The following is a 14,496-nucleotide window of genomic DNA, read 5'->3' on the forward strand; positions in this document are numbered from 1 at the left end:
GTGCTAGCCATCACTAAAAACCCTCTCTGCTACCAGGGCTCAGGCACTGTGTGCCAGCACACAGGGCAGATGGATTTCATCCTCTGAAAGGAAGCATGCAGCATCTTTTTAACCCATTTCTTCTCACTGCCTACAAGGTTTTGGAGTCCCAAGGTGGAGATAAATCCCCCAAACCCTGGTGCCTTTATGCCTTTCACTTCAGACCAAAATCCACTTGGCAGCAAACAAGCAGTTAAGACTGGGACTTTTTTTTTTAACCAGCCTCCTACATCTCTTCCATGGGGGTCCTTTAATTGACCTAGTTAAAGAGCAAGCTTGCATGGAGGTCCACATGCTAACATAACAACATATTTTAACTGTGTATTTAAATGGTTTCATTTCTATTGACACTGGCTAAGGTGAGTCCTAAGGCTTGCTGGTCTCTAACACAAGGCTGGACAATTCACAAATGCAGCTTTTCAAGTTCTGCATTGCCACATCTCTGTTAACAACAACAAAACATTTCACAAATACTGCTTCCCAAGGAGTGAGGTACCTGAGGTACTCCGTGTGCTCAGTCCAGTCCTTTGTGGCATGGTCAGCACTGAAAAAAGATCAGCAAAGCCTTACAAGAAAGGAAGAGCCAAGCAGCACGAGCAGATACGTGCCTGGCTCCACACATGTTCCTGCCCAAAAACCTGTAGCCAGCAGGGTAGAACCAGGGTTCTTCCTGTGCTCCAGGCTGTGGTGTTGAAATTTGTTTTAGGTCCCAATCCCAGAACTGCAACAGTTCATTCCCAGTAGTGTTCTCCCAGTACTTCCCAGCCCACCAGCAGAGGCAGGACCATCTAACTGGTGGTGGCAGCACCAAATTGCTCTCACAGCCCCAAAACCACACAGTCCAGGAATCACCATAACAGGACAGAACATCCCAGAGCCCAGCTCCAGTGACACCTCCAGAAGAGTAATTATCCAGGCACAATGACATAACAGCATCTTTATCATAGTGAGAAGGTGCTTTTGCAGCATGTGGGCCAGCTTGTATCCATGGAATAACTCACACGTGTCACGTACCAGGCCCTTGGGAAATAAGCAGCCAAGGGTGAACGCTTCTGATGACAATCCCATGGAGAGGCTGTTTTAAGCCGTGTAACAAGGAGCTCTGCTGCCCTCCCAAATAGCAGGAGCTACTTAAAAACACCCTTACTATTGTAATCTTGGATTACTCCATACCACCCAAATCCATTTCATCATAATTAGCACCCATTATTATAAAGCCCCTCCGGCATTTCCATATTTCTCTGATCATTACACTCCACAGATACTCTGTAGCAAAATCCACCCAGCTGTGTATTTTGCATAAACTGGTTATCTTGAACCACATGCCCTCTCATTCTTGTTACCAGGCCCATATTTTATACAAGTGTTGACACTTCCAGCTTCTTGCAGGAGTCCTGCTTTGAGAGATTTAGATTAAGCCCAATGCAAGCAGCTCACTGGGGGAGACCGAAGGAAATCTGAATTCTGCCTGAATTAATTATTAAAATCTGAAAATTCAGCATGGCATCATATGGTTTTACCATGAAACACATCGCCCAAAGCATGGCACAAAATCCAGCTACCCAGAATACTTTAACAGCATTACAATGCACCCAAAAGCAGATCAAGGGCTTGGCTTTTGAGTGCTTTATTCCCTCTTAAAAGAAAAACACAAGGTGCACTAAGAGTTAAACTAGAAACACACCTTGGTAGTACCTTGGCAGTGTCTGAGCAATTAGCTAAAGGGAGCAAAAATTAAAATAGTCCATTTCAGTTGGAAGAAACTTATTACAGAAGATGAGGTGGCCCCAATTTCTGTGATCATCTCTGGACAATGAAGCACACACTTCTGTACCTCCAGGATGGGGTCCCTCCCCTAGCAAGTAGGTGCTTCATCTTCCAACTAACAACGCTCCAGCCAGCATCCAGCCCTTCCACAGCATCCTTGGGGCTAGAGCTGCTTCCTGCTCCAGGCACAAATCTCAGAATTGTCAATTTCCTTACACACATAACTTGTACAGTAAGGGTAAGAACAATCTCAGGGACTTTCACAAGAGCCTCGCAACTCCACAAGCTTTGGTGCTGCTGGGAACGAGATCTCAGCGCTGCAAACTCCAGCACAGAACCCCCAAGCCCCCAGATCTGCTGCTTTACTAGACAGAAGGGCTCTTAATTCTGCACTCTCCAATATTATCCATCTTTCAAGGTCTTTCCTCTGCTCAGGTAGTTCCCAGCATCCTAGGCTGTCATCAGACTCTGTGCTTTCACAAAGATGAAGATTGCAACCCTTCACTAGCCAGGGCCTCTTCATTTTCTCCTCTCAGCACACTTCAGTCCTCTCTGAAGCTCAGCATAACAGCAGGCAGAGCATTAATCAACACAACATGTGCTTCACCTAACTTCAGCAATCACTACGAATATTTAAGTTTTACATTATGTGCTGGGATTATTTTTATATACACGCCACCCTGTGTCTTTTTATATACACACTCACACCCCTATATAAGCAAACACACACACAGAGTATTTCATTTCTGCAAACTATAATTTAAGCACAGGGATTTTTTTTTCCCTTTGGGCAGCTGGAGCAGCAGCTGAGTAGCACAGCAGCGATGCCGAGTGCCCTCTGCTGTACGTGAGAAAAATGCTTCTTTGTTTAAAAATATTCTCTAAATACTTAAAACTTTTCTTAGGAAAATATTTATTAACATTACATTTGATAGTTTTGAGCGCAACATGCAATAATGATGCCACCAGATTTCTCCTGTCAGACTGAAAGATTCATGTCTTTTCCAAGTTACATCTGCAGAAAGTAAATAAATCGGAGCTGGAACTACACGGGGTCCAATGTGAAAATGTTTTATTTATACACTTGAAAATGACAAAGGGAGATCAGAACAAACAATATAGCTTTATTATTCAGGAATTTATCAGATAGCCTTCACCCTTCAGCAAATTGCACATCTATTAGAGGTACAAGCTGAAACTGTCACGTGGCACTGTGAAATCATTTTTCTATTGTAAAGCAGCATTGTTCCTGCTACTGGAAGGAAAGATAATATTAAAACATATTCAAATATATGTATTTCAAACTGCTACACCTTGTAATAAATTATGCACTTGATATTAAAAATCAAGTGCTATGCTGCACAAACCTGACTTTAGAATATTAACTTTTATTGTCTTCTCACATCCCAGTTCTTTTCACATCTGACATTTAAAGGGGCTGCACTTTAGACATGTGGCCTTTATAGCACCAAACATGGGTAACATGGCCCAGTCACAGCACTGTGAGGAGTGCTCCCATTGTTTGACAAGTGAGAAGAGAAAGGGAATCAGCCTTGTCCCCATCCTACTGCTACTTCTTCAAATGTGTAATTTCAAGCAAAAGTCTGACTTTGATACAGTTGAGGTTTTGCAAAAACAGGGATTAAATCATCTGCTAAGAGTCAGGGAGAGAATGGGGACACTGAGCCCAGCAGCATCCCTGCTCAGGGCTCCACCTCCACCCAAGGCAGATGGGTCAGAGAGCAGCCAGGTCCCTCTCCACAGAGCAAAGCCTGCTGCCACAAGCACCCAACAGCCTGGAGAGGTCGGAGCAGCACAGTCTGCTACACAAGCACCAAAATCCCAGTCACTGGCACCACAGTATATTTCCTCCCTCTCTGTGTCACGCTCCCACAGGAGACATCTTTTTTTAACCTGTTTCTGTGCAATACCTCAGCTCTGCAAGCAGGGCCCATCTGCTCTGTGGAGTTCCGTGAGGACACCTCCACACTGCCCTTGGAGGGTGGCAGGAGGGGTCCAATCACCCTTGGGTGCTGGCTTGAGATGCCCAGGCCCCCAGGTGCTTCCACACAGCCACCTTGTCCCCAGCCAAGAGCGGGCTGCCCATCAGCAGAGTCACACCAGAACAACTGGTTCCTCATCCCTTCCAGTGACTCACTGCAAAATCTCTCAATTTCCAGCATTTGTATTCACTTCACAGCTTGGATTTCCTAGAGGAGGCACCCAGGGAAACAAGCCTCCTCATACACCCTCCTGAAAATGTGTCCACATGAAGCTGATCAAAAATATTCCAGATTATTTTTTTAAACAAAATCTTTCACCAGCATTTTTTTTCTGCCAACAAAACGCTGTGGTTTTTTATAACTTCTCGTCTTGCTCTTCTCAGGGATTCTTGTCCTAGATTCCCTGTCTTGGTTGAAGGCCAAGCATCACTAGCTGAGCCAGAGGGAATATAAAAGCATCTTTCTAAGACGCCATAGAAAAGAAGAAGAATTGGACCCTGGGAGACAATTCACTTTTATGCCTTGGGTATTTAAGGATCAAATGCACATTTGTGAGCTGACACCAGGTAAAGAGGTGTCTTTGAGACTTTATGGCATCTAAAGAAGCCTCTCAAAGCATCTTTTTACCAACTAGAGCAAAAGAGAAAACAAGGATCGGTGACACAACCCCTAGTGTGGCTGCCAAGCCCCTGGGGACAGCAGGGCTCATGGGCCACTCCTGGTGACACCAGGGGCACTTGCAACCACTGCTCCGCTTGCAAAGCAAACAGATGAAGGCAGGGAAACAGGAACCACCCAAGACATGCTGAGGAGGTTTCCTATGGTTACTGCTGCCATGGAAATATTTTTTTGTTGGCTTGATCTAAATAATCTCTGGCTCCTTGGCTGCAGTATGCTTCCTGCAAGGTTGGGTTGGATCCTTAGACCTTCACCCTGCCCCTGGAATGCAAACACACTGAGCAGCGGCCACCTTCGAGCTGGTCCAGGAGCATCTCAAACCTGAACTGCTTGAGCTTTCCTCTGGACTCCTCTGGACTCCCTCAAGCCTGTGACTAGATTTCAAAGAGAAGAGGAGGAAAGAAAGTGGAGGGAGGGGAAAAGACATCCTTTACTAATTGCTCACAGCTGTGTCCGAGCAGCTCCCACTTCAGCTGCCAGGAGCTGCAGGCTCGTGCTCTCCCCAACAGGCTCCAGAGCAACAGAAACCCCTCTCAGGGAGAGGGACTCTCCATCCATCCATCCATCCACAGAGCTCTGCATAGAGATTTCAGTAATTATACACTCCCCTTATCAGCAAGAGCAGCCATTATGTTTTTTATCACCGCAGCAGCAGCATCCACACAAGGGCAATGGATAGGGGATGAAGTATTTGCTGCAATGGCTGAGTACAAAGTGTCTCCCTCCACAGTGAGAATAGTAATTGTCACACTGAGCTCTCCAAGTGATAAGCTCTGGTATCAGGGTCCTGTGAAGAGCAGAGCCACACGTGGGAAGAAGCAGCCTCTCCAGCAGCAGAGAGGAGCATCCTGAGTTTTCTGTATAACCCTTGGCCCAAGCACTGGGGAACTGAGAAAGGTTCTGGCCATTGGGGCTGCACTGATGCATGTCTGGGGTCTGCAAACGTGAGAAAAACCTTCTTTACAGCCATGCTCATGAGGTTTATCCTGAAATTAGTTTTCCTCACATCAGAAAATTCTGCTAATGTTACAAATTCCTCCAACATTAGATAGTGACCACAGAGATGTTACGAGGGCAGGAAGAGTCCAGCTTTCCACCACCATGGCTGGAAGATTATTCATTGGAGAAAAAAGCAAATACCCAAATGAGCACCACAAATTGCAAAGCCAGCTGCCAAAGGTCTCAGCTGATACTATCGGCCATCCTTAAACTCGGTGATAGACTTACAAGCCAGACAATGAAAACGCAATTCATTATTTGAAGAGTGACTCACTGGTGTAATAAGGATGGATTACTGTGGGGGGGGAGGTGAGGGGAGAGAAAATGTCTTCGAAAAAGTCTAAAAGACTGCAGATTGACTTTTTAAAGGCAAACAGAAAAAGCACAAAACAAAGAAAAACTCTTGAAAACACTGAACAGACTCTCTACAGCCGAGAGCAACAAAGAGGAGGGCAGCGCTCAGTGGGCTTCAGCCAAATCGCAGTGCCCGGCCCCTCCAGTGGGGATCTCAGCTCCCAGCCTTTATCCCACCAAAGCACTGGCTGGCAGCTTCTTTTTTCATGCCACACCATGCTGGTGACAAAGGCCTGCTGCAAACCCTCTATTAAAGCAGCAGGAGTTTTCCTGCCTGCCCAACACATGCACAGCGTGGGGAGACACGTCCCGTGGGGAACACGGATCTGTGCTCTCCCTGTGCAGCCGGCCAGGAGCACCACCAGGTCAGGAAAACTCATCAAGGGGATGAGGATGCCCACAGCAGGGATGACAGTTCAGCTTTGCATGTCATAGGACCAGGGCAGATCTTCGTCTTCCACTTCCTCCCTCTCATCAGCTCAGCAGAGGCTTCACCAAGTGATTTAACCCATTTCCCCAGGCTTGGGTGGATGCACAGGGAGCTCAGGACCTTCCACATCCAGCAGCACTGAGCTGTTAAATCAGTTCACCATGTCTCACTAAATCACTACACAGCTCTCAAACCCATGACCACAGCCTCCAGCACCAACAGCTGTCTGCTTCTAGGAGATCCCAGTGCGAGCCAATCCATCCTGCTTCCAAGTTTTGTGGGTCTCTCTTCGGCAAATCCATCTCGGAAGGCTCCATGAGGGAACTGTGCTTTGCCAGTGTCTGGCAGCACAGCCCCATGGCTGAGGCACCAGGAAAAGTACTCACCAGCCAAATTCTGCCTTCGGGATGGCAAACCCCACTCGGTCATACCAGGCAGGTAACATTCTTTGCATACCAAGAAGTTGTAGTCATTTAAAAAAAAAAAAAAAAAACAGTGCAAAAAAAAATATCAAGTTTTAAAATTATTTGCTTAGAAGTATCACACAAACTCAGAATTCACTGTGTCTGCTCTGCAGACAGCTATCCATCATCAGTGTAATTCACAATCACACCAGAATCAGAATAAACCCCACAAAATCAGCCCAAATCCCCCAACAGCTTGTAAGTGTTTTTTCACACCATTCTTAAAAATAGAATTGCACAAGGCCACTTCAAAACAGACAGAAAATCTACCCACACTGCCCGTTCCCTAGGAGAAATTCTGCTTTTCTGGCTTTTGCTGGCAGCTCAGTGGCAGTGGAGCTGGGCAGAGCAGCTCCAGTTAGAGCAGCTGCAGAACAGGGCTCTGTGCTCAGCTGAAATTCAATCAACAAGTGTCCAAACTCCTTTGAGTTCCTGCAATACAATCCTGAGTGGCTTGTAAAGGACTTCAAACAGGCTCCCTGGGCTTGCCCGGAAACAAGTACATACCTCACCTGCTCTTTTGTACATCGCATACAAAAAATTAAAGAATTTATTTTAGGCTTTTTGCCAGGGACAACACTGCCTCTGACACTGTAATGCTCTGGTTATGTGGATACTGTGTCTCCCAGCCAACACAAACAGGATACCTTATCAGTCTTGGCTGTTTTAAGTGCTGTTTCAAGTGCTGTTTCAGCAGCAGGGCACAAAGAAATGGAGCCCACAAGTCAGAAAAAAATGGTTGGGAGTTCCTTAAATGCAACTGTGCACCCAACATTTGGGAAAAAATTGTCCCAGGGCAGGACATGGCTGATATCTACACCACAATCCACTCAACCCCCCATCCCAATGGCCCAGCTGCCCCTTGGTAGAGGTGCTGTTGAGCAGTGGGAGCAGCACAAGCCATCACTCATTATCCCTGCTCTCCCTACTACCATGGGGGTGAAAAGACCTGATTTTCCAAACACTTACACAAGTGTTTAAGCTCACAGGTGTAAGAAAATAGGACAGCTTAAGTCATTGATGCCAAGCCAAGTGCACACTGCAGCACCCCCTGAGCTGAGCTCCAGTGCACACCCACACCAAACCACCCTGGGCACAGGGGCTGAAGGGCACTGACTGTCACTGAAGAGCCTGGCAGGGAATGGCTTCTCCTTTCTGAACCTGTGGCCAAATCAGCACACAAAAATAAATTAAAAACAAGCTCATTATACCAACTGCTTTTGAAAGGCTTTAAAATCAGCAAACAAAACCAACCTTCAAATTTTTTTTTCTGCATCCCCTCTGCCAGGGTGACAGTATCTTTGGGAAGCAGGTGACTTCTGTCCACCCCTAGGGACAGGCATGGGTCCCCTAGGGATAGCAGCACCCTAAGCCTTCTGCAGTCCCTTAGGGACTCTGCTCAGGAGCACTGTGATCTGCACTGGGCTAGACCTGCACTGGCTGAATTTTGCCCATTTCAGCAGGTTCCCAACTGCAAAATAATGAATTTTCTAAAGCCTTCCAGGCCAGCACAATTCACCCTGGCAGTGATAGGAACACCAGCCTATTCAAGATAAGGCATTGCTATTCTCACATCTCCAAATCCTTTCAAATAAACATACAAGGAAGTGCGGAATATCTGAATCCTAAAGAAGAGAGGCACAAAGCCTGTTATTCATGCCAGGGAAAAGCTGGGAGTGTGTGTATGCAAGAGACATAACCTATGAAAAATGCTGAAAACATATGGAAGCAATAATCTGTCCTTTTTTTTTTTTTTTTTTTTGGGAAGTAGAAACAAATGCTTCAGAATTCGGTGTTATTCGTTCATGTGCTGTGTTACAAATATTATTGTTTCTGCTCTCTGGATGAGGAACTAGGCATCAAACTGGAGACCCAAAGCACTCAGGGATGTATACAGGAGCCTGCTGGGGTGTACCTCCCATGGGCAGGATCAGAGAAGTGGGAATGCAGACAAAGGCTGCAAACACAGAATTTCTCGTTGCTCATGCACAGCAATCACCAGAGCACTGGGCACTGAACAAACACACAAACAAAACAAACATCCACTACCACGAGCAGCTCCCTGCCTACAGTCAACAAGGCAAAGAAAGGAATTGTAAAGTGACTTGTGCACTGTCGCCCAACAACATCAAACACCACAGGGCTTCTGGTCCACCACCTCATTTTGGGTCACTGTCCCATGACACATCTCTTTTCCTTGTCCATAGGTTTTTGTGATCCAGTGATCAATCATAACCCTTTGGGCTGATCACCTGGGATCTCCAGGCAGATCTCTCCTGAGAAGATGAAAAGTTTGTCTTTGCAGACGCTCCCTGATCCAACAAGGCCGGATGAGATCAGACTTCAGCAGGACTGACTGCAGTAGATTACAGCAAGATGCTGAGTTGTGGAAATAAATAAATGCTCAAAACAACTGTATGCAGCAAAATTTGTTAATATGGAACATTACTGAATACTACTACATCAGGTCACATAAATTTGCCCTGGAAGGCAAGGGCCAGGCACCGTGTGCTGTACAAACACACACCACTGACATTAAGAGCACGATGTGTGACAGCAATGTGTGAGAAGAAGCAGACCTCTTCCCTGGCAAAAAGTGATTCCAGGGGACAAAGACTGCATGACGTATGCAAGGAAAAAGATGCTTCAAGAAAAGATGTAAAACGTAATCTCACACTGAAACTAAAACCCTGGCAAACCAGCCTTTGTCTTTATGTCATGTTTATTACCGCTTTTCAAATGCTTCTGCAAACTAGAAGAATAACTATGGCAACAAAGACTTCTCCGAAGGTTTTCAGACTCTATTTTTAAAATTGTCTTCTCTGTCACAGCATCCAAATTCCTTCCCTCAGAAACCAGCCGTATGCCACTGCCTCTGCAGGCTTTGCAAACCAGGTGGTACATCCCGCCTTCCTCACACCAAAGCTCAAATACCATCCTGAGACCTGGGCATCCTGCATCTATGTTTTTAGCTGGTGGGTTTGGAGAAGGCAGAGAGCAGGGAACAGTAAGGTTTGTTGAACTGCAAGAGTGTTTTGCAAGGCTTTCTCTAGGAGCAAACAAACCATGGCTCCATGTCCTAAACACATGCCAATCTCCAACGCGAAGGATCCGCTATTTTAACTGCGGCACTAAGGCTGTAATTTTACTTCACCCAGAGTAAATCTGAAATTAGTTCCTCACAGTAAGCTTAGCAGCAGCAAAAGCCAACCATTTGTTACCTTTAAGGTTTGCATATTCACACTAATTGCACCACGGCTAAGTTATAAATTCCCTTCCCTGCTCCTGGACCACCTCCCTCGAAGGCTTTTCTCTGCAAGACATTATGCAAAAGACACTCCTAATGGCTATTCATTCACCAAACTCCAGTGACAGCTTTATTTAATGCCAAAGCTTGTTAACAAGCTGAATGGCACACAGTTTAATGTAATGCAGATCTGATTAGGAAACAGCAACTGGGCTCCTAAGGAGTTCAATTTTTATTGAATTTGATTTCCCTTTTTCCACACAAAGCCACCTTTATTAATGAGGATTTGGTTATGTACGTGCCATTTCCATCTTCCAGACTGGAGCCCACACAGATAAACTCAGTCCTTTTTCACATTGCTGACAATCCACCACAGCAGAAAGTGATGAGGGGAGAGGAACGAGTCGTTTTTCCTGCTCAGGCCATGAGAAATTCAGGGTTTTACTGGTTATAGTTTGATAGCTGTGTCTTCATGGACTTTGTGCCAAGGAGGGTGGAATTCAATCTTCAGCCTTCTCAGACAAACCACTTACTTTTTCCACTTTGGGGCTAAATGATTTAAAACTAAAAATTGAATTTCTGCCTTACAACAAGAGGCAGAGATCTGTGGCGTGTAGAAGAGAGCTTTGAGGGAGTAAGATGTAGGCTCTAGTTGAGCTCTAGTTTATCTGAGGTGTTTTCAATTCCTTGCTTCCACCAGATTAGCATGAAATATATTAACTCTGCTACAAGATAATTCACCCACTACCTTGAATGTGGGATTATAATTTCAGAGCAAAATTACGAAGATTCAAAAACAAACTTCAAAAACCAGAGACGTTATTTAATTATTTAACAATACCCTTTCATCTTTTTGCACATCGCCTGCAGTACAGAGACCAGGCTTATTCTGAAAGCAGTTCTGCAGAATATAATTTATTTTCAAGAGGTCTCCCTGTCTCAGGAAGCATGCCTGTGCTTCCAGGAATGATAAATTCAACAAACCCTCAGAGCCATCTCTGAGAAAAGTGGCTTTTAAGGCACAGGAATCTTCATTGTCTAACAAAGCAATCTGCCTGCTTGAGGGAGTGCCTGCCCAGATCACACCTAAAATCACAGGTAAGTAGGAAATACACAGTCCAACATAATTAGGTATAGACAATGCCTGTCTCAGCAATGGTTTTGATATCTGCAAGTTTATAAATTCCGTCTCCCTAAAGTGTTATCACCACTCTGCATTTCTGAAGCAAAAAACCTCCCATTTACATTTATCAGCAAAACTCTGCTGTCAAAGGATTATAAAAAGCCTTACAAATCTCTACTGGTTAATAGATCTGGATTTATACCCCTAATTTGAGGATCTCCTTACAAACCCTTGTTTTCTTTCAATCTCATTCTGCACGTTCAGGTGAGCAGCCCCACCACTCAGTGGCTGCATCACCTCATGCACAGAGGGCTCCTCAGCACGTTTTCAACCTACAAACTACTGTGAATAATTTGTCCTGGCATTAATAGTCCACTGGCCAGTAAAAAATGAATGCATTTCCTCTCTATTGTGTTCTGCCTTTATTTGGTTTAATTGCATAATTACTCTTACATCAAGACAATCAAATGGGAATGTCTGCAGGAGGGCTCAGCTCATCCAGTCCTGGTGTAAGCAAGCTTGGTGTAAGGTCTAACCTGCTCAGTTGGATGCAAGCCTGGAGCACACAGGCTGTGGTGCCTCTGGGGGCTGACCCCACCCATACCTGAAGGGTCCCCATCCTTCTCCCGCCCCGGAGGACATAATCACTTCTTTCCTGAGAGATGAATACTAGATGCTGGAAAAATCCACACTATTTTAGCAAAAATCTCCTCCCATGTCTGGGGTTCCCCAGCAAAGGAGATGGTTATGGGTAGTCCTGGCAGGCTGGAGGCTCCTGTGCATGGGGTTTGGCAGGATCTGGCCTAGAGGCACAGTGTGCCAATGCAGAGGGCACAATCTGATAAGAGCTACAACATCCCTCTCATCTGACACTCCCCAGGTAGCTCTGTGCCCCTTCTGCTGGGCTATTTGGCCTCTGGTGGCATGCTATCAAAATTCACTTAATTTTTCAAAAGCTACTGTACAGTTGTACCCTCTGACACAGCGAAACATGAAGCACAGCACCTCACAAGTCCTTGGAGCAGGGGAGAAACACTGTTGGTGACCACGGCTTTTCTTCTTGTCCTGCATTCAAAAGTTCTCCTTGACACTTTTTAAGTATTACAAAGTGGCTCTGCAGTGACACGAGGAAACCCGGGAGAGCCGAGGAAACCCGGGAGAGCCGAGGAAACCCGGGAGAGCCGAGGAAACCCGGGAGAGCCGNCGAGGAAACCCGGGAGAGCCGAGGAAACCCGGGAGAGCCGAGGAAACCCGGGAGAGCCGAGGAAACCCGGGAGAGCCGGAGCACCAAGGCGAGCCCCACCTGCTGCTGTGCATCCTCAGGGCAGACCTCAGCCTATGGAACCCGTCCCACCACACCCTGGGGTAAATGCCAAAGGGAACCATGATTTGCAAGGCTAAACGTTAAGATACAACTCAACAGGAATATATCAATCCCCCTTCTTGCTCTGAATCCCAGCTTTAATCTGGTGAGACACAGCTCTGAGAAGTAGGGCAGAGGCTGGGAGGAACGCCAAGCACAACAGATGCTGGAGAAAAGGGTGTACCCTGAAAAATAAGGTTAAAAGGTGGCCAAGGCCTCCCTGGCCTACTAAGACTGTGTAGAGCTCCCAGAACCCACAGCCCAGATTTAATATCACCAAGTCCCAGATCGCCTATCAGCAGGAACTCATTTCTAGGCAGCAGAACATGGGGAGGGGAGAAGGGGCTGACCCAGGAGAAGGCCAGGGCTCGCTGTGCTTAGCAGGCACTGAGGTTTGTAAAGAGACACACCAGAAACAGCCAAAAATACCTGTTCATTCCTACACAACCCCATCCATTTCAACAGCTAAATCTTTGCTTGGCATCACAGACAGGGGATAAATCCAGTCACAGGGGAGGCAGGAGTTTCACGCAGCGGTTTGGTGCAGACCGCCAGAACCCCTTCAGCCTCATTTTTCCCTTCCCACCCAGGCTGTCCCTGACAGGTGAGGGCGGCTTCAGCCCCCGGCACAACCCAGAGCAGCAGGACGAGCTCCTGACCGCAGTGGGGAAGCTGCGAGTTGGTAATTACCAAACCAGTTACCCCAGTCCCGCATCTGGATCCTGCTGCGCCCCGCACCGGCCACGGGCACAGCTGTGTGGGGCTGTCCCACCCGTGTCCCCAGAACCCCGCACCGTGGGTGGGCAACGCTCCCGAGACCGACACAAGCACTCCCAAACCAGCCACACCTGCACCCCGGGTGCGCACGGAACCGGGAGAGCCGCGATGGGACCCAGGCTGGGGGACGGGGCGATGGGCCGGGGGTCTCGCCGGGCCTTACCTCCACTTGTGCAGGGCGAAGCCGGGGCACTGGTCCCCGCAGGTGTTGCAGGGCTGGCCCCGCTCCGGCTCCCCCGACGCCGTAAGCTGCAAGGAACAGCAGAGTCAGCGCCGGCTGCGGGACGAGGGGGACGGGAACAGGCACCCGGGGATAAGGAAAGGGGCACGCCCGGGGGAAAGGCACCCGCACGGCTGGGAGAGGGCAGGGGAAGGGCTGGAGCGGGGACGCACCCCAAGCAAGCGGCACATGGGGGACCCGCCGGGCGCAGCCGGAGCGGGCGGCGGGACAGAGCCACAGGTTGGAGCGGGGCGAGGTGCGAGAGACCCCCGGCACTCACCGAGCGGCTGGAGAGCCGCTTGCGGGAGCCGCGGCCGAACATGGCAGCGCTCCCGGCGCGGAGCCCGGCGCAGCCCAGCCCGAGTGCGCGGCAGCAGCGGCCGCCCCGTCCGGGCCCGTCCCGCCCCCCCGGCGGCCGCCCCTCAGCCGCGCTCCCGCCCCTCGGCCCGCCAGGCACCGCCCCGCCACGGACCGGCCCCCGCCCCGCTGCCTGCGCGCCCGTCCGAGTTCGGTGTGCTCCCCAGGCCCGGCCCGGCCCGACCCCGCTGCCAGCGCTCCCTTCGGAGCTCCCCGAGCCCTGCCCGGCGTTGGCTGCGCTCGGCCGGGTCTGGAGTGGGCAGCGCAATGTCCTCGTTCCGCTCCAGAGCTCGGCTGCTGCTGAGGGAGCTGACCTCCCGAAGGGCTCGGGGGCTGAAGGGCGCACGCTGAGGTCACCTGCGCTGTGCAGGGCGATTTTACCGGCCCAGGCAGGGAGAGATCGTCCAAGGTTCCTGCCGGGCGTCTGATCCCCTCCCTAAGGAGAACAGATTTAGCCCACAGACACGAGCAGGGTGCAGGAAAAACACTGTCACAGGAAATATATTTGCTGCCTGAGATGCTGGACCGGGACACAAAGCACCTGTTACAGCCCCGCAGCTCACGGTCCTCCCAGAGCTACTTGTGGGGCAGCAGGGCTGGGATCCTGGGATCCATGGGACTGTGAGCTGTGATCCTGGGATCCATGTGCAGGGAGCTGTGATCCTGGGATCCATG

General features: G+C 48.6%; 1 protein-coding gene across 1 annotated transcript in view; it reads right to left on the reverse strand.

Moving 5' to 3' along the window:
• PRICKLE2 (prickle planar cell polarity protein 2) overlaps positions 1 to 13,839 on the reverse strand; it is a 102,288-nt gene extending 88,449 nt beyond the window's left edge. The window contains exons 1-2 of the mRNA XM_015640618.2: positions 13,745 to 13,839; positions 13,408 to 13,493 (exon numbers count right to left, since the gene is read on the reverse strand). Of these exons, the coding sequence (XP_015496104.1) occupies positions 13,408 to 13,493; positions 13,745 to 13,786 (128 nt within the window). The 5' untranslated portion in view covers positions 13,787 to 13,839. The remainder of the gene's footprint in view (positions 1 to 13,407; positions 13,494 to 13,744) is intronic.
• Between the last annotated feature and the right edge of the window lie 657 nt (positions 13,840 to 14,496).

This window comes from Parus major, chromosome 12 (assembly GCF_001522545.3).
Source record: "Parus major isolate Abel chromosome 12, Parus_major1.1, whole genome shotgun sequence".
Classification (NCBI taxonomy): domain Eukaryota; kingdom Metazoa; phylum Chordata; class Aves; order Passeriformes; family Paridae; genus Parus; species Parus major.